Below are 20,691 nucleotides of genomic sequence, written 5' to 3' on the forward strand. Positions count from 1 at the left end.
CGCCAGTATAGTCAGCACTGACGGCACATGCGCACGTCAAGTGAGAGGGGGCCTTTAGCGCAAGCGGGGAAATTTTTACGGGATGTTTCTTTTCGGGTGCTACAACAACTCTTAACCGGCTATTAAGCTGGTCACCAGGCTATGAACACATTGCGCGGAATCCAATGTTTTAGCATACGTTAAAGCAAGGATTTTAATAAAGAAGGAGATAGTTTATATGCATGTTTTTGCCACGCGCGTGAATAACATCCTTGATAAGATCATGCGTATAGCATGCTTTTAAATATGCTAACAGATTGGGTGTAGTCTGACATCTGTTTTGACAAATACAAGATGAATCAATGACTCGTATGCCAACGTCGTCATAAGGAGGTTCTTTCAGCAGAGTTAAGTGCCAAGATTCTGTGAGTTTTGGTTATCAAAATAATATAGCGCATAGCAAACATAGTTTTATCGTTTACAATTGTCCGCACACTTCTGTCCGCATACGCTGCCGAAATCCAAAATCCCAAACCGGTGCGGTCCAGCTGGATAACTTCGCATTGTTGCACCAACCGGATAATTGCACAAAACACGCTGGCAAATGTAGTGTGCAATTAAACGACTTCTACTGTATACTCGTACTAAGTACTCGTTTGACCTTGAGCGAACATAACGTCCTTGTTTGACCTGTTCCCAACAAGACAGCAAACACTCAAATAGCATACCTATCTCCCTCCAGATCAGCTACAAACTTGAAAAAGGGGGTCCAGTCGTGCATATCCGGGTCCTTCTTCACCCATTTTTCAATCTCGGCTCGGTTATTCTGGAATTAAAGGACAAACTCTAGCACTATTGTGACCATGCTAGGAGAGATTAGCAACAAAATCATTCATACCTCTTTGCGATTGGCTGTCACGGATATGAGTATTTCTTAACAAGATGGCGCATGCATGACGTTATTTCCAGCATTGTGGCGCCAATCCACGACGACGAATACAAAATAAGTTTTGCTATTGTAAAAAAAAAAAAAAAAAACTATACACATACTTTAGGAAGTGAAAGACTTTAATACGCTTTCATTCCCTGAGGAACAGGAAGTATCATAGTGAAAAAGTATGTGTTTTAATCCGGGAGCTATTGTAAAGCTACTTCATGTACGGCATCATAGAGCATCGATGGTGGTAGATAATACTTTAATAGTTAAGGCCCCCTTCCTACCAGACGAGGTCGCTAGACACGTATGGCGATCCCCAATCGAAGCCCAGCAAACGTACTGAGACCAAAGCTTGGATTTGTGATTTCATAATTGGAATATGACACCAGATACAAAAGTAAGATAGGCTACAAAAGAAAAGACGACAAAACACAGAAATCGTAAAAAATCGTTCTTTATCTATCAAAGTCGTTGAGCGATCTGAGAAATATTTGGTCGCTCAGCGGACGCAGCCCGAGTGACTGAACTAGTGACAATGGCCGGGGTATATATTTTGTTAATCTTTTAGTGCTTCACCGATTTGACCATTAAACAAACAGATTGCAGGAAGGAGTTTTAGAAAAGAATCTGCATGTGGACAACGTAGGACACAGCCGACGCTCCCCTGAGCGTACCTCAGTGTACTCAGCGCAGACGATCTCTGTACAGAACCTGCTGGCGCTGATCAGCTGATGAATAGTCGGACCGCTCCCGACATCGAGCAGGCGACTTCCCGGTTTCAGCCGACCTACACAGCCGATTGGGAATGAAATAGTGATAAAGGTTCAGTTGGAGAAAGATTTAGCATTCACTTTCGAAAGTAAAAGTATTGTTCCCAACATTACCTTATCCTTAAACTTCCCTCGTTCAGTTATCCTTCTTAGAAGATTTTGAGAAAAACGCCCATGCAGTTCCAGAGCAACCTGCTAGGGGACACAAATATACACCACGTATTCCTTACGTCACAAGCTATTTGCCAACAAAAATAAATTCCATAGCACATACAGGTCAAAAGATATAAAAACGGAACTTATGCTGCAGTACCAAAGTCACATACCAGGGTGTGTTTTTCTAACACCTACCAAATATCATCGTAATCCATTCAGAGATTCTTAAGTTATGCTGACCACAAATATCCGGAAACACAAACAAACAAACAGCCACACACATGTACACAGACAAACACACCCAAAACCAAATCTCCAATTTTTATCGAGATAAATATAAGTGGGAGGCTTCGCTTCACTGACCGGATGTACCCAAATGCAACTCTCTTCCCTGGCCGGTTATATTCCTCTGGCCGGCTTACTCCTCTATTTGTTCAATTTCTACGATTTTTCCAGCGATCCGGAGTCTGGTAGAGACTAGAAACCATGTAGGTTGGCTGGCTACATGTTCAAAAACAAAGTGGTAGGACATGGCCAACATTTTCAGACTATATACAAGCATGCGCACGAACTCTGACAACGACGTGGTACATGTATATCCTCAGAACCGGGAAAAATCATGTCTCACCCGAGTTGAAAATCTCGTGGAATTCTTTTAGATACGGCGTGAGTAACTCTCCTTCTTCGTCGGTACCTTCTGGTGTGGCATAATATAATGCCAAATACGCCTTTGCCCCAAACGTTTTGTGATGGTCCGTGCCCCTTTGTATCGGCGCTGCCATTTTCCAACGTAGACAACTTGAACCAGACATCGCGTAACATGATACAAATGTACTGATCATGAAGCTAAAGCTAAGGGCACAACCCGTCGTACGTGCAACTGTGTGGTGATGTCTATGTGCCAAGTCGTGAGCAATTTGTTTGGATCCATATGTACGAAGGACTATTGGGACAAAACGTGTTTTAGCGGAGGAGCTGTGTGCTCACAGCGAAGGGGCTGAGTGCTCGGCAAAGGAGCTGTGTGCTAACATCGAAGGGGCTGTGTGCTCGGCGAAGTAATTGTGTGCTCACAGCCGCGAAAGAGCTGTGTGCTCACAGCAAAGGGGCTGTGTGATCGGAGAAGGAGCTGTGTGCTCACAGCTAATGGGCTGCGTGCTCGGCGATCGAGCGAGCAAAGGGATACTACAGCCCCACCTAGTCCTTGTAAATGGGAAGAATGGCGGATATTGTTGGTTTTCCAGACGTCTCAACTCGCGATGACGCCAAAATGTGTATGTTCTGCTTCAGTGGAGTAGAAAGACAACTTCAGTGTAAAATATATATGTGAGGCCTCTTCACTAACCGCTATGTTCAGTCTTATCGCTCCTTCGCCGAGCACGCAGCCCCTTTGCTGTGAGCACACAGCTTGCAAATGCACAAATCATTGGTAATGCAACTGACGGACGTGACTAAGCTATAAGCACCTATAAAGCCTTGCTGGCACATGTTCAAAACAAACTGGTAGGACACGGTCGACATTTTCAGAACTATCTTTGGGGCTCAAATCATGTATTAAAAACGAGCCCCCAACATATCCTAAAAAAACTGGGGAAAAATGTTAGCCTTCCCAAGCAAGTCTCCGAAGGGGGTTGTTTTTTGTTCGGGGGGTGGGGGGGGGGGGGCAGTTTTTCAACGTTGGCTAGGTTCTCTTATAATTCCACCTTGGTGACTTCTCTCTATCTATTACTATTAAATATATTGATTCTATGCAACACCACATGAAGGGAAATAAACATTATAGAAATGTCGAAAATGTATACGTATCCCTGGCTTTAGCGATGCTGGACAAAGGAAGTCAGGTGTTTCAAGATGCAAAAATATTCGTAGGATTACACATGAATTTGAAATAGATTGGACTATACACAAAATCGCTGAAACAGGTCCTGATTTGAATACTGCATTTAATATAGATATAGCACATAAGAGCTTTCATGCTAATATAGATATGAGATACATTGAATTACCATACAAGACCGTAACAATAAATCAAAGTACAAAGGTCCTGCATGGAACAAGAAGAATGTCAAACCTGACATACATCACTGTAATTAGTAAGGACTCTGAGAATGGATATTATTCGGGGGAAAGTAGTGACCGGGATTTTTTATGTGGGCAGACGTAAAAAAGCTCGTCCACCACTTACCTTCCGACTAAAACTTCTACTAGGAGAACAGGAGAGGTAGCACCTACTGCGGCTAGTCTCTACAGAGACTCCGGGTCGCTCGAAAACCGTAGAAATGGAACAAATAGAGCAGTACGCCGGCCAGAGAAGTATAGCCGGCTAGGGAATATCTATTTATTCCATTTCTACGATTTCCCAGCGACCCGGAGTCTGGTAGAAACTATACTACGGCCATATCTATATCCATTAATCTATTTTACGTATTTATTGAATTCGCGTATTACTATTTACTTCTCTGTGCTAGCGTGTGTGTGGAGTATTCACATACCTGCATCTTATTTGTGATTTATATAGATATCTGCATGGCCACTTGATATGATATACTTGTGACTTCAGTCTTGTACACACATGGCGGAAGGAAATCAACTCTGATTAAGCTTTCCATTATATTCATTTCCCGAGAAAAACGACTTCAAGATTGCCAACGCAATGATGTCCATGTGGCAACACTTTGTAAACACTGAAATCATACTCGTGATATGAACGGTCGACATAATGGGGTACATGTGTATATTCACGATTTATGTTATTCAACGTCAAATCATCTGTCGATTCTAGCACGGTATTTTGTAGACTATGATGTTCTAAAGCTGACATGAAGTAACATACGCTTCCATAAAACAGGCAGACCCTTTTCTCCGTTGCCCATTAGTACCGACTTTTGTAACATATATGCAGCGAATTCATTATATAAACTATCGCCAGTTAACTGTTTTCCTTTGACTATCATCATTGTACATGGACAGCGTGTTGTCAGTCGCCCTCTTCCTCAGAGTCCCTTTCGTCCACCATGACGACCATGTCGGTTGTGACGCCGACCTGCGCGAGTGTCCGGTCCCGGTGGGGGTCGAAGCTGCGCCGGGGGAAGGTGCTGCTGATGCCGTAGACAGTCGGGTGGTAGCCGAGGGTCTGCATCCAGTCGTAAAGGATCTGGTGGAACGTGGAAGGGTTGAAAAGAAATGAAGCACTTTAGACCTAACAAGACAGGTAATTGAGATTGACATACCTTTTCCACAACTACACACTAGAGACTGTGATGGCTGTGCGACCCTGATCAGCTAAACCTTGGACAGATCGCTCAACGATTTTTTTCATTGATAAACAGTAATTTTTTAACGTTTTGTACGTTATATTATCTTTACATACTTGGATATTTTACATTCTGCACCGTGTTCCAATTATAAAATCAAGTTTTACACAAAGCCAGTTGGTTCGTGTAGACTTTGTAGGCCCAAACTGATCCACATCATCGATATCGATATAATTCTACGTTACTGGAAATATTTGGTTACACAATGTGCGCAAAAGACACTAATAGTTATCACGCGTAGACGGATGATCTATCGACAGAAAACAAGGATGGATACGCACATGTACGGCAGTAGCAGTGTGAAATCTTCTTCGGTGGACTTTTCCATTTGGGCATTTTAGTCCTACGGTCACGGTCTGGATAAGATATTCGAGAAAATCACAACTTCAGAACTTATTAAAAAAAACGGACGCACTAATGTGAATGAGAGAATCAATGCCAATTTCACCATCGAAAGCACACCGCTTTATTCAACAGCTCGTGTGCATTTCACTGTAGTCTGCATAGGGTATTGTGGTATCAGTACACGGTAGGCTTCTAATTTCTGTTGTCAAAAGGAACCAAAGCCCCACCGGCGCACCATTCTCAGTTAGTAATCCTTAGCAAGCCAATAAGCTCCATGGGTCGCTGGAAAACTGCATGTTATCTGTCTCTTTGATCAACTTCTACTATTTTTCCAGCGACCAGTGGAGTTCGGTATGGGCTAGTCTTCAGCTCATTAGCGCGAGTTAGTGTTGTATTGTCCACCAGGCACCCCTCAAGAAAATACTGTACGCCCAAGACGCTCAAAGAAAACACCCCATGCGCTCCAAAAGAAACGAAAGAAAGAAACATTGCAAGCCGCAAACATACCTCAGGTTCGCCAGGAGCTGGCTCCTGTGGCAACGTAATCACCTACAAACGATAAAGCAGATTTTCACTCTAAAACGATCGCTATAGCAGTATAGGTAAAATCAGGACGAACCAATCGACAACCCAGGAAATCACTGTCAATGGGAACGCAAACGTTATTTAACTGGCACTTACCCTTTTTGTTCGCCGTTTGACATCGGCAGCTTGTGGGGCAAGTTTGGGGACAGCACTCTCTGGTAGTTTCCGTGCAATTGCTGCATCTCTGGCGCCACCGTACACCTAATTAACATAATGAATACAGTCATCTTGTGGCCTAAGCAGATGTTGAGAGAGGCAAATCGTTTTCCCAGTAAGATTATGTAATACTGGTTTTAGCAAGAAGATTTTAACATCCTTGGTTTGACTGTGTCATGCCGACACCCCCTTTCCACAGAAAAGGGCAGCTTTAAGAAAACGTAATATTTTTCTTTCGCAATATCTGCTTGGAATTGGACATTAGTACAATGGGACATTTTTTTCAATTAATCAATTGATAGTGGTAAGGTCACTGCCTTTAACCACTCAAACGAAGAAGTTAAGCCCAACAAAAGTAGCTCTTGACCTTAAAATTTCACTTTTGATATTACGATATAAGTATAGGCAACACCTGTTGATCCTATTGTACCATTACCATAATACATGTATTTGCAATTAGCCTTCCGTCATGTATCATAAACGATTATATCATCATTGCGTTGTTTGAGAGAAGGCATGAGTCTATGCCTGTGGCACCACCTACCAAGTCTGAGTATCATCGTAGTTAGTTTACCGGGATCCCCACATACTCTGTCTAATAATAGGATAATACTCAGGCTACACACCGCCCCCCTCCCCTCCCGGATCCAAACGATGCGACGTGAAGGACGATCTGATCGCCCAGTACATGTATACATGTAGTAGATAATCGAATTCAAATCACATTGTCAATATTCAAATCAAAACGCAAGAACCTACACTGTACAGGGGCACTATACAACAACAAATCGCTGATAAGGCAATTACTAGTACTAGTACACTGTGACTGTACTTTGAATGGAACAGCAGCGTTTTTAGAAAAGAGAGACATGGAATGTCTGGTATGGCGGCTGTGAAAATGACAATACACCGAGTCTGGTCCACGAGCACCATGTCTCATCACCTCTATAAATTCATTTATCGTTTTTTCTCGAGCAGATTTAGATTCCCTGTAAGCCGCAGTTGACAGGTTTGCGACTGACCGCGGAAAAAAAGCACCGCGAACAGTTAAAAATTCAACGTCAGACGTACGGGAACATGATAACATCACAAGCAGACATGTGAGAGAATTTCGTGACGTTTTCGCAGTTTGTTATATCAAGCATACTCAAGTTTGAAGACAGTAGCCACAGTACCCTCCCTCCGTTCTAAGCCGCGAGGCTTATAAATGTAGGACATTTGCATCTTTCCGACCTCAAGGTCTCTTTCACATATGATCATATATATTCAAGGACAAGAAAAAAAAGGCGCTAACAGTAATACTTAACCCCTAAATCATGGTTCTGAATGTTGTTTGATTCCATTCAAATTCGGGATTCCCCTTTAAATCCACATTGATTTTCGCCCGTAACAGGCCTTTTTGTAATAAAGAAATGAGAAAATAACCCCCTAGGAAGCGCAAGGCAGTGAAAACATATGCCTTGGTAATTGTCATAATTGGAAACTTCGGAGTAAATGTCAATCAAATTTTCCCGCAGAAAGGTACCCCCCGCCAGGGGGTATGACCCCTTTTCAATACCCACAACCCCCTGCGCGAACACCCCCTCCAAAACGAGGCTGTGCTGGGAAGGTGCTATCATTTTCTGTCTTTTTACTGAAAATTCCGGAAAAACAAAAAGATGGGGCGCAGTGACTACTGCTGTGTCCTGGGGTGTAGGAATAAGCGTGCCCAGGCGACGGCCGTAACGCTGTACCGCTTCCCCGACAACCCCCCCTCGCGAAAGAAGCTATGGATGGAAAACGTCGCGGTCGCCCGTGGACAGCCCGACTGGACCCCGAAGAACTCGACGAGAATTTGCGCCGCACACTTCGTCGGGGGGAGAAAGAGCAACAAGCCGGACGATCCTAACTACGTCCCGACTCTTTTCGGTGTCAATGTTGCCACTCCTATAGGATCGGCTCGGAAAAACAAAGCAGGCGTTTGTCTTTCCGGTATAAGTGCCAAGAGAGGTCGCGGTCGCCCGGTGAGTGAGGGGCCCCTTTTCTTTTGTTCAGGGGGGAGGTGGGCGGCCAGGGGGGCCATATCGTCTTGCGAATTTTTCCATCGCGCAAAAACGCCTGTAACCCCTGCTCGAGGAGTAAAGTAGTCAATGTCAAGTTCATGCAGACACATAAAGTGGCTAAATTACTGTGAATGAGAAAGAGCCAGACACATTCCCTGCTCTTGGCTCAAATGGCTACTAGTTCAGTATGTGAAAAATAATAGGGGGTAAATTTATTTACTTGCAAATGTCCGCATCAAAACGTACAAGGATTTACACTTCGCTGATAAATATGCTAAGACTAGAAATCCATAACGTAATCACAAGCTTTCCAGTTTGCACACAACATATAAATACACAGTCTGATCGGAATATGTGTTACGTACTGACACTCCTATGCCGCATGCTGAAACTTGGTTATCATTGAGTGCACTTGCATGCGGTCTATCTAGGTGATGACGTTATGCTGGTAGTAAGCATTCAAGATCCCATCACACTCATCAGCTGGTCTTTTGTGTATATCAAGTCTAGAGAAGTCCAAAAAGTATGATATCATGGTCTCATCTTGGACGAAATCTTCTTTGGATAAGTGCAATTCAATAAAAATAGTACAATTAACTACAAAGAATTTCTGTGGTATTACATGGCTTCAATACTGCTCATTTCCCCACCTGCTACTATCGTCAATAGCCGTGAATAGGAGTTTACCAGAACTTTGACACATTGTCTTGGTTAAAATTTCTTGCAGTGACCAAATATCAGGACTGTCCAGCTCTGGTATAGTATTCTGTATGCCCCACTTATGTTTGGGAGCCCATGTTAATTTTTTCGTGATTTAAAGCATATGTAAAATTGGCTTTGCATCAATTTCATGTCATGAAGTGCAAAATTTTTGGAGGGAAGGTAACAAGAGAAATTCTGTCCCAGGACTGAAGGACTGGCCCTGTTGACAGCACAGATCCATTCACAAATCCATTCATAATGTTTAATTGTGCTAGATCTAGACACAAACGTATTACATGGCACTATAATGGTGTTATTCTCTGCTGCAGGAGAGTATAGTCTAGCCTGAGTATCATCCGTATTCTACCGGGGCTCCTTACACTCGCTACCCCTAAAAAATACCCTTTTAGGGAAGTGAGTGTAGGGAACCCCGGTAGAAATAGGATGGTACCCAGGCTAAGTATAGTCTGTGTAACTCGAACTTCGCTGTCCAAGGCTAATTGGCCCCTCCCCACAGCAATGTAGTTATGTAGGACGGGCCAAAAGAAATGTGATTAATCATTAAATCAGGCTACAGAAGAGTATAGATGTGACTTCAGTGCACTGCCACTGTAATTTTGTGGCAAGTTTGTCAAAATGGTGATCACTAAGTGAACCTGACCAGCCATTATTAGTATCAGTACAGTGCTGGTACACCAGCTGGCTTCCAGTATTGGGCCTTTACCTTATTGATTGTACCAGTACTGTATCAGTGCACTACCAACTTACACAGCTCTACCCCTGTTCAATCAACAAAAGGACCTTGAAGCAATTCCTTGAATTAATAAAAAAATAATCTTGAATGTCTATTTATAGCCATACTTTGAGCAAAACAATAAGTCAACAACCTTGAATAAGTTATGTTTTCAATTCTACCTTTATCTTCCCATTTGTATTCTTCAGAAGAAAATCAGGAGTGAAGATCCTGAATGGACTCCACAAGGGAAACAGGAAACATATGAGCAGCCACTTCCTCACTGGGAGGATGGTAAGTATAATGGAGTCATCATTGGTGTGTCAGTTATGTATGGGTCCAAAGTACCATGTAATGATCTAATCTATGTACTGGTGCTGTACCTGGGTAGACTTACTCGTAGGTGTATGAATTTTGACCCATTTTGTTACTAAACTGTGTTATTCTCACCACAAAGATGAAAATCTAGCACTAGAAAAAGATGTTCTGTACCAAAACCTTTGTACCGCCACCTGATCCTGATGTTACACTTATGTACAATTATCCCTAGTGCTGCACTCACAAAAACTCCGAAATACTCAAATCGAAATAGTTATCTTTCTCACACCCTGAAAATTTGTTTTGATACAAGATGAATTGAAAGTAAACTTGTCAATGTTGTTCTTCAGAAACAGGTCTAGGTACTGATAAGTGGGCAATGGTAAAGAAAGAGGAACCCTTCTTTGCTGAGTCCCTGCCAACTATGGTGCCTTTGAGTCGACCTGGATGCAGCAGTTCTTTCAGTGACAGTGCCTCTCCACGATACGAACCATCCATGCATTCCCCTGTTGGCTTGGTCACAGACTTTTCAAGTTTTCCGCAAGATGCTGTTGAAGACAACGGCTCTCTGCTTGACATTACGGCATCAAATGGTCTCGATGCAGCAACCAGCCCGGCAGCTTTTGGGGATGATTTTTCATTGGTCAGTTGTAGTAGAGACTCCAGTCATCTTAAGATCTCCAATGTAGAGAGCTTAAGGACCGATGAAGAAATGGTGGACTATGGTGGCACCAGCCACACACAATCTGAGCTCAACTCACACCGGGCAGCCAGAATACATGGTGGCAAGAGTGGACAAGAAGATCCGTATGAACATGATGGTCAACAGACTGCAAACATAATGCTTGACGAGCATACTGCTACCGTGGCCAACCACAGTGACCACAAGATGGTGGAGAAAGGCAGTGGGGAAGGAGTTACAGGCTTGATGCTTGTGAACAAAGGCAGCAGGAATGACCCTGTGTTTGTGGTGATGCCCACTGCTGCAGAACAATCAGAACTAAGCCCGCAGCAAACAAGAATGTCCTCCCGGAAAAGGAAAGTGCCGCAGAAGTACGACCCATCAGAATTTGATACGGAGGTCAGTGTGATAACTTTGACTTTGTTATACTTACCTACAGTACATGGAAGGGAATCATTGTTTTTTCCTCTTCTTCCCTCCCAAATAAATGACTGTCACCATGGCTACTGGTAAAGTAGAAGACATATCCTGTTTTGTTTTATTTCAATATGTAGAAAGTAGTAAGACAGAGCTGGAGGACTGGTCATCTAGACATGAATGTGTTTGAGTATGAGTAAAAGATCCATACTGTAGTAATGCAAGGGTCATAAAATTTTGATCTGACATCTATGATGAAAATGTATAATTTTTCAACATGTTCTCAGTCCTGCTGAAATAGAAAATATCTTGTCCTTGCGTGTATATCTGTATGATTCCAATATGATGTTGAAAATACCAATGGCCTGATACATTTCAGTTTTACCTTGTCAAATAAACTGTATTTGTTAGATCACTTTGGCCAAAATCTAAAAAAAAAAAGAGAGAATGCCTACCTACTGACTCTGATTTTTCAGGGCCACAAAATTCTTTCCTCTGCCTAACAAGTTCCTTTTCTATGTTAGGAAGTGTGGCAGGAGGTAGGAGACACTGTGATGTCCCCGGGTGTGCAGGAGGAGGAGGATGGCGTTGGAGAGGCAAACAAGCGGCTGAGACGGCTGGTGAGCGAGCAGCGGGATGTGCACCTGTCTGAGCTCCTGCAGCTTCACGAGGAGAACAAATACTTACAGGAGGAGGTCATGCAGGTCAAACAGGTAAGCTGCAGGGTTCTCACTAGAAGTTTTCATGACAAAGGGGTCAGCTACAGAAGGCCAGCTGTGCCTCCCACAAGCCTTGCATGGAGTGCAAATTTTTGAATTCAGAATCTCTGAGACACTATTTATAGTATTTTGAGGGATAAATTTTGTGAAGTTAAATTTCCCTCCGTTTAAACCATGTTTATTTGATGTTTATCGGATCACAGGTTTATGCCCTAAACTGGTTGAAAGAAAGTGTAGACGCGGAAATCATGGCAAATTTTTCATTAAAAATTAGGAGCCAATCATTGTTACCATTTTGTGTGTATCATCTGATTTTTCAATGTAAGTAGCTGGTATCTATCAGAAACCAGGCTTCTATCACTAAAAAGTTCTTAGAGGAGCTTTTTGGGTTAGAAATTGAACACACCTCTTTATCATACTAGTCAAGGTATTTGTTGGCAGGTCAATCACAAATGGCAGCCTTTCTCCTTTGTCCTTACTGCTTTCCACCCTTCAGGTCTAATAAAAAAAATACCAGCATTCAGGATCAGTGCTACATGTACATCGTGTAACAATTTTAGGATACTCCATTTGTTGTCCTCCAGATGCAGGATTTCCGAGAAGAGAACAAGCGTCTTAAGAAGCTGGTTGGTCAGCAGCGAGACGTGCACCTGCTGGAGCTGCAGCAGCTGAAGGAGGAGCTTCAGCAGATCAAACAGGTTTGCTGTTCTTTTTCCTGTCAGCAGATCAAACAGGTTTGCTGTTCCTTATCCTGTCAGCAGATCAAACAGGTTTGCTGTTCCTTATCCTGTCAGCAGATCAAACAGGTTTGCTAGTCCTTATCCTGTCAGCAGATCAAACAGGTTTGCTGTTCCTTATCCTGTCAGCAGATAAAACAGGTTTGCTGTTCCTTATCCTGTCAGCAGATCAAACAGTTTTGCTAGTCCTTATCCTGTCAGCAGATCAAACAGGTTTGCTGTTCCTTATCCTGTCAGCAGATCAAACAGGTTTGCTGTTCCTTATCCTGTCAGCAGATCAAACAGGTTTGCTGTTCCTTATCCTGTCAGCAGATCAAACAGGTTTGCTGTTCCTTATCCTGTCAGCAGATCAAACAGGTTTGCTAGTCCTTATCCTGTCATGCCAGTAGAGCGGTGTGCCTGAACAACAGGGTTTGCTGTTACTTATCCTGTCATGCCGGTAGAGCGGTGTGCCTGAACAACAGGTTTGCTAGTCCTTATCCTGTCATGCCAGTAGAGCTGTATACCTAAACAATTTCTGGTACAGATACAGGTACAGGGGTTTAAGTCCATACCTGCAACTGTTCCTAAACATATTTGATCAAGTATACTTCATGTACATGTAAGTTAACATGTAGCTAAATGTCTTTCTTTAGCAAAAAATTGTCATATTTTGTGGGGAAGTACATATTTGAATCTATAAACAATTTCTTAAGTTTACCTCAAGACTTACTGCAAGATTATCATAATTGTCATCAATTAGGGATTTACTTACCCCGGTAACTGTAGTCTTAAAAAGTGGTGTCCTCTAGTGCTTAAGTTTGTTTAGGTACAGGAACAGGTTCACGGATATTTAGGCCCGGACCTGTACCTAAACAATTTTACAGGTATGGTACAGGTACCTATATACACAGTACTAAATGCTAGGCCCACCACATATATATGTCAACCAATCATCCTGTTGGTTGTTGCAATGATCATGTGGCAGGTATAATATACTAGTAATGCCACTCTACTAGTATGTTTATCTTTCACAAAACAGTAGTTTTGTCATTTCCCAGTTGACTTGACTTTATTTTGATCCACAATTAGTGGAATCAGTTACCTTTCTGTCATTTCTTGTTTCATGCTGTCACAAGACTTAATGATACGTTTGGGGATGAATAAATGATTTTGTGTGTAATCCTCCAGGCTTGGCAAGCAGAAGTACGAGAGAAGAACGAGATCATCAAAAAGCTGAAAACTGCTGCCTTCTGTCTCGACCTCATCAAGGATGATGACAGCCTCTTTAACTTCTACACCGGATTCCAGAACTACAACATCTTCAAGGCCCTTGCTGACCACCTGCGCCCTCATTCCAGCAGTATCTACCGGCAGGCAGACAACAAGCACTCTCCACCCAGGCCCTGTCGTAGCAGAAGCCTGTCGTTTGATGAAGAACTCTTCATGGTGTGTGTCCGTCTGAAGGCAGGTCTTCTCACACAAGACATTTCTCACAGGTTTAACATCAGTGCAGGGACTTGCTCGAGAATCTTCAGACACTGGCTCCCCTTCCTCAAGGAGCAATTGCAGGGCCTGTATGGTACGGAGACGCCGTCTCTGCACAGCGTGCAAGCCATGAAGACCAAGGTGTACCACATATTTGATGGTGGGCTTCCTCAGATGCTGGACGACATGGAAGAGACGTTACATGTTGTCTGTGCATTTTTGTCCTCTTTTGATACGTCCCTTGTTCATCATCATAACGTGGCTGATAACACTGCTGCCAGTGATGACTCTCCTACCCTAAGTGCATTACTTGTGACATGACTTTCTTTCAGCTTTTAATTCAGTTCATTTTGAATTTGAACTTTGCAATATTCTATCATCATGATAATGTGCACTGTAAAGTTGGTATGGTATATGTTAGGACAGATGCATTATTACATACGTGTACATGTTGTGTTAATCTGATATTTATTTAATTCATTGTTTGAAACTTGAAATATTTGTTTCAATTATTATAAATAACTATAAAACAGTTGTGCAAAGTTGGTGGCAGAAATACTCTTGATTTGAATCAGACAAATGGTTTGATATAGGTGTATGAATAGAAGAAATTGCAAATCATTTACGGGATGCTAAGTTTTCGGAGGTAGAGCATAACTGTACAAGCTCTCATGTAAAACACATCTTCCCTTGCCAAGACTTCTACTTTTATCTGTCAATCAATGGCAGTGTTATACCAGCATGGTATCTCTGTCATTTTTGCTGTGCTAGCACTTGTCATCCATAAGTAGCCATTGTGTGTCACTGCCTAGTCAAGAGGCAATGTTATTGGCTGGTAACTTCTCCTCCAACAATAGGAGGGGGGGTATCTGATTGGTGATGGCTGATTAGTGACAGCCAGTACACCAGGGCTGTGCTTGACATAAAAATAGGGGCCTGGATGTAAAAACTCTGTAACCTCTGGTTGAATGGTACCCAAAGGGTACTTCTGCATTTTTTTTAAAATATGGCCCTTAAGCATTTGGTCTGTACTCAAACAATTAATGTATGTGTGTATCTGAAGCAAGCCTTTTTACCTGTGGTACATTAGACAGTGGTTGTCATTGACAACAGAAAAGTCACTGGTCAACTCCACAAATAAATCTGGAAAAATCAAGTACATAACATATTTTGTAGTGGTCCTCCAAATGGAAATGGATTCCTAAGACATATCTTGTTGCAGTACAACTATAGAAGTGTTAAACTGATACAAAACTGTTCTAAATCTAAAAATGCTTCTGTGAAAATTATGCTCTACATTGTACATCACTCTAAATTATGTGCTTTTATTAAAAGATCTGTCATTAATAACTATTTTTTTTGCCAACATGGGCCCAATTATGAATACAAAAGCACATTCCTTATCCAAGTTAATGATGAGAACGAATCTTGACTATTGTGTAGTATATATATGTATATGCTTGTTTAGATTGATTATGTTCTGTATATTAAGTATAATATGTAGAGTATAGAGGGCATGTAAGCCATCACAAGTGTTGGTACATGTAATACAGTAGGTAGAGTTGCACTCATTGCAAGTCTTTCACTTTACACAAGTTATTGCAATATGTATATTTAAACTTGCTAGACTTCAAAACTCACCAGATGAATTGACCAGGTGTCAACTATGAAAATGCTATGTTCTGGTATGAGTAAAAGTTAAAGTTAGACGTTATGATTATGTACATCATTGTGTTAATGTTCAATATAATAAGGTCCCTTCGACACAGACGTGTTTGATAACATTTGTCAGCTTGTGCAATTCCATTTATTAAGAAAATGTGCCTCTAAAATAAAAAGATGTCAAAGAAACAGAATAGAAAGTCTGATGCTTCTTTGGGGCAAGGGCTATAGAGTTAGATAATGTCATTGTTTAGATTGTGTCCTAATATTTAGATAATGTCCTTCTTTCATGTAAGAAGAAATAGGCAAGCAATTGCAACTGATTTTCTTGCCTGTTCTGTACTGATTTGGTGCTAAAAGAGCTAGCCTCAACTGGAAACACAAACAAAGAAGGCACTGTTTCTGCCCTCATCATCATTAATCAACAATTTTTTTAATTGTCTGTTTACACCATTGGCCCTCGGGACCTGACTTGTCACATGTCACTACTGTCACAGATTCCCACACCCAGATGCTTATCAGCAAGGACGTTTAACATATAAAAAGGTTTTTGTATAATGTCCTTGTTACAAAGGATGACCTACACTGTACCAGTTACTACTGTCTTCCTTGGACAGTGTACATGTAGTGTATGATTGAATAAGAGGAAGGTTATAATGTGTAATGACAACAAAAGAGCTTTGGTGAATTCACCTTGCATACAGTATTTCTGTAACTACAGGTGGCCAATCCAACAAGATGATCAAATCTGAAGATTGGTGTTTGTTTTACTTCAAGTTGTCTTCCCTGGAGGACCACAAAAAGTTTAGTCTGCTTTCAAAAACCTATTTGAATAAAGACTAGTAGCACTGGATTTACTGTAAAGACAAAAAGGAAAGGGAACTGGCAAGTTATTACATAATGGTGCTAGATACTACCTAGTGTCATTTTTGTCGTAATTTGGCACACTGACATGTGGATGATCCCTGTTGACACACATCTTATGCCCTGTGTGTGCTTGTTTTAGAAAGGGACCAGAAGACACTAATGAAAAAAAAAACTATGTTTTCTTGTTGAGTCCTCCTGCTTCTTTTTGCCTTCTCCCTGAATTAATTTACTGATATGTTTATGTGGTTTAATGTCAGTCTACCCATGGGGAAGGAAGTGCAGATTCCTAGCACTGTGTGTGCCACTTATTTACCCTTGTTAACAGCTCTGATTTTATGTTCTCTCAGTCTGACTTCTTGTTTCAGAAAAGAGCAAGACACCAGAAGAAAGACTTCTCATTGTGTTTCCTAGTTGTTTCTTAGTCTTACCTGACTACTTCCTGCATGAGTTTCTCCATCTCCATACTGTAAAGGACAATACTTTTGTTAACTGATAAACTGATATACAATACATACATTTAAAAACATGTTTGAATTGTAGATCTTCATATGGTACAATTTTGGGTAATATGTGAATTTATTTAATGAGAGACAATCATATGGCTTTTGAAAGCTTGCACAAAAAGTGTTTCTGTCATGTTGCTGATACAATGTATGTCTTACTCTTAGGAGAGTTATTTGCAGAGGATATGAAAAATTCTGCACGAAGTAAGATTCTAGAAAAGTAAAACCTACCCCCAGTGCCCAGCCTTGCCCTTTGAACTTTGGCCCACCAATGAACCTGTAGTGTTCCTTCTCCTTCTTCTCCAGTTCTGCTGCCTCCTTTGGTTTAAGAATTCTTTCAGCATAGTCAATAGCCTGCAGGAAACATCAATACATGACTGTATAAAAAGCTTTGCTTCCTTCTAAAAAAGTTACATAGTGGATCAAGATCCTAGTATCTTATTATCTAGCCATTATGTTCTTCCATTTGATGACACTCAGGTTATCTTATATGTATTGTCATTTGAATATTATCAGTACAATAGTAATACTATTCCGGGTACTATGTCATATCAAGGCTCCTGAAATATACATTTTGTATACAAGTAGACTACTAAGATAAAGATTTTTATTGAAATACCCAACATCTAAAAACACTCTAAATTGTCTGTCATCAGATAAATGTTGTTAAGACAATTTCGGCTATTACTAATAAATAGCAATCTATTTCATTATGCAATTATGTACTAATATGGAAATTTTTATAATCAATTTGTGAGTCACCAATCAGTAGATCTATCCCAATGGAATACAGACAGTGATAGTTGGCTGCAACACTGCCCCTCTGTGAACTTTCAAAATGACTGTATTTGTACTTGTATAGCCAGTATTAAAAAAATCAGTGTAACACACAAGCTTCTGAATCTGCATTGCTGGTAAAAGTGGTATATTAACTCGTTGGATTACATTGTCTTTACAGGCGCAAGGCAGTGGCTAGACACTAAAATCTGTTCCATGAAACTGCCGGTCAAAACCAACTACTAGTAGTTTGACTAAATACAGAAAAAAAAGTCTTCATCTAGTATCATTACCTTGACCTCGTGGTCCTTCTGTACTCTCTCTCGGGCCTCCTGCAGTCTTTGTTGCAAGCGAGTTTCATCTTCCTCTGTATGAACTATGATGGTAATAAACTTTTGAGTAGTTCAACTGCAACTAAGTGACATCACCATAGGAAAGTGTTGTACAAAAGCCCACTAAACCTAGATTCCACATTTCCATGAAATAACTATATATAACAGCAGGGCACGAAATCCTTTTTTTCTGCATACCTGCACTGGTGACATTGAAAATTACCTGCACCGGTGACATTGAAAATTACCTGCACCAGACAAATTTTACATGCACCACTCTGAATTTAGGAAGTATGGATCATACTTAAATTGTTAAGGAACCATTGCTATTTTATTCTGTTATACTTTATAGGTGGTAACATTCAATACAGCTAATAACAATCCACATACACCTACATCATATGGCATTTATGTATAAAACCCAGTAGTGCAGGTTAGGTGCAGGTAGACACTAGAAATACCTGCACAGCTCCAATTTTACCTGCACAAACCTGCATATGTAGGTGGTATTTTGAGCCCTGAACAGTAAACTGATGACACCGATTTACAAAATGAAAGTAGAAGATTCTTTAACCAAAGAAAGCTACTTTGAATATTCAAAACACCAACCATACTTATAAAATCAAGCTACAGTCAAACCTGTACAAGTGACCACCTCTACATAAGGACCATTTGACCATTGTGACCAATTCTTGGTCATCCTTTTGGTACATTTTGCCACTGAAGCATTTCAAGAATCCTGTCTATGGTGCAAGAGACCACCTGTCCACATAGACCAGATTTTATATCAGTCCCTTGAGGCTTGAGTGGTCTTCTTGGGCAGTTTTGACTGTATGTCCCACATGTATACTTCAAGAGAAAATAAAGTACAAAGTTCCCCTTACTACCTCTATGTGGATGTGGCTCTGGGTCTCTCTTGAACAGTGCAGCAATCATGTTCCAAGACAGATGGACAGCAGCAGTCAGAATCCCCAGAAGGAAGAGGCTACGAGCTGCTGTCTGCAGCATATCCAGGTTAGCTGAAGTGGGAATATCATGATATACAGTCTTGAGTACATACAACATAAGGGGCAGTATAGACAATGGTGCTGCAAAGAGGAGGCATGTTACCACTGATAGCAATGTGTTTTTATTTCTAGAACCTTCAAATGTACTAAGGCAGTGATGTCTAATGTGATTGGAAGAGAGAGACATAACTGTAGTGTAGAATATTGCTTGAGATTGGATTGCAAGGTTGTGTAACAGTGGTGTTCAAGGACTGCTAAACCGAAGACACTTAATGGCTTAAGCCTTTTGGCCGAACGGTTTGCATGTTCGATTTGTGATCTGCCGGCCTGGGTTTGATTCTGGGTGGCGGCATGTTGTTTCTTTCTGTTCTACTTGCCCCTCTATCTAGATCTGGTTGTTTCAGTTGGATTTGTGCTGGATGAAGAAGAATTAAGAAATACTGCAAGCATCAGGAGGGTGATTACACAGGTGGTGTTGCCTACTTCACCTAGTCATCATCAGGTACCATCATTTATCATCAGGAGATAATCTGTGATTTTGCAGTTAATTCTAGACCCTATAAAATAATAATAATAAATCGGTTGGTGATCAGACTCTCCCACTATACAGGCTTTTCATTTGAAGTCATCTGCGCCATGTTGGGTTACAGCGTACGTCTGTTAACCACACGGCGATGCTATTGCTTGATTTGATTACCCGCCAACATGATCGTCGGAGGATTCAATTTACAATTAGTATGACGTCAATGACAAGCCTGTATTAATCACTAATGTTTACAAATACAGTCGTATAAAGAATACCTGTTCCATAAAAAAAAAAAAAAACACTCATTGTGGAGTTTTCCAAACTCTCATGCTACATTGCTATCGTGCTAAGCTAGGTCTCAGGAGAATAACACTTAGAGTCTTCAACTTCGGTGCTGAAATGCCAAAAGCAAAACCAGAACCGTAAACATGACGTGTCCAAGTTACATTCACAGCTGGCAGACGACAAAACACAAGGGGAGGGGGGCTGCAGTTTCACTATCATATCCTACATTAAAGCGGAGGGAATGGTCAAACGGCATATTCTATGATTAAGTACGCATCTTCGCACCTATATCCGTGTACACGACGGCACACAGGGCGCCGCTAACACCGACAACCACCAGCCAGTGCTGATCCCCCATTCCAGTAGAGCCTCCGGTAGCCATTTTGGATTGTCGCACTGAATCCATAGGGAGGACTAACATATATTATTGGGAGAGCAACCGACCACATGGGTCCAGAAAAATCAATATGTTTGAATGAAAATTTATATGTCAATCAATGCAGCACAACAACGACGGTCTAGTTGCATCATTTCTAATGAAAAAAGGGAGCTGAAAACCGTAGATTTTCTTTATAGCGTCAAATTCGAGTGGTAATTTTCCATTACATTGCAATTACCGGCCTCCCGTGAATGGACTCGTCTAATTAAGGTTAGAACGTTTTCATCAAGAATTCAT

General features: G+C 41.3%; 3 protein-coding genes across 10 annotated transcripts in view; 1 reads left to right on the plus strand and 2 right to left on the minus strand.

The window, feature by feature from the left end:
• The window catches only part of LOC118412151 (nicotinamide N-methyltransferase-like), a 20,521-nt gene extending 17,753 nt beyond the window's left edge, over positions 1-2,768 (minus strand). The window contains exons 1-3 of one of the 3 annotated variants that reach the window (XM_035814855.1): positions 2,471-2,768; positions 1,591-1,703; positions 708-805 (exon numbers count right to left, since the gene is read on the minus strand). In XM_035814855.1, the coding sequence (XP_035670748.1) occupies positions 708-805; positions 1,591-1,703; positions 2,471-2,684 (425 nt within the window). In that variant the 5' untranslated portion in view covers positions 2,685-2,768. The remainder of the gene's footprint in view (positions 1-707; positions 806-1,590; positions 1,704-2,470) is intronic. The other 2 variants (XM_035814857.1, XM_035814856.1) reach the window with 2 other exon arrangements.
• Positions 2,769-3,764: 996 nt separating this feature from the next.
• On the minus strand, positions 3,765-20,549 carry LOC118411246 (UBX domain-containing protein 8-like). Of its 5 annotated transcripts, none has more exons than XM_035813400.1 (9): positions 20,301-20,532; positions 19,085-19,216; positions 18,159-18,232; positions 17,320-17,442; positions 17,014-17,049; positions 6,180-6,284; positions 6,006-6,047; positions 5,435-5,509; positions 3,765-4,993 (listed from the first exon to the last, which is right to left on the minus strand). In XM_035813400.1, the coding sequence occupies exons 1-9, from the start codon at positions 20,434-20,436 to the stop codon at positions 4,817-4,819; spliced, it is 900 nt and encodes a 299-aa protein (XP_035669293.1). In that variant the 5' UTR covers positions 20,437-20,532; the 3' UTR covers positions 3,765-4,816. The 5 variants fall into 5 exon arrangements, with proteins under 5 accessions (XP_035669293.1, XP_035669290.1, XP_035669289.1 ...); XM_035813397.1 differs by having other exon boundaries at positions 18,159-18,241; positions 19,082-19,216; XM_035813396.1 differs by having other exon boundaries at positions 18,159-18,241; positions 19,076-19,216.
• Positions 7,068-15,910, plus strand: LOC118411245. Of its 2 annotated transcripts, none has more exons than XM_035813394.1 (6): positions 7,068-8,242; positions 9,926-10,010; positions 10,385-11,115; positions 11,658-11,846; positions 12,437-12,550; positions 13,760-15,910. In XM_035813394.1, exons 1-6 carry the CDS (start codon positions 7,898-7,900, stop codon positions 14,375-14,377), a joined length of 2,082 nt encoding a protein of 693 aa, XP_035669287.1. In that variant the 5' UTR covers positions 7,068-7,897; the 3' UTR covers positions 14,378-15,910. The 2 variants fall into 2 exon arrangements, with proteins under 2 accessions (XP_035669287.1, XP_035669288.1); XM_035813395.1 differs by lacking the exon at positions 7,068-8,242 and adding an exon at positions 8,460-8,804.
• Positions 20,550-20,691: the final 142 nt, after the last annotated feature.

Source organism: Branchiostoma floridae, chromosome 3 (assembly GCF_000003815.2).
Source record: "Branchiostoma floridae strain S238N-H82 chromosome 3, Bfl_VNyyK, whole genome shotgun sequence".
Taxonomy (NCBI): Eukaryota; Metazoa; Chordata; class Leptocardii; order Amphioxiformes; family Branchiostomatidae; genus Branchiostoma; species Branchiostoma floridae.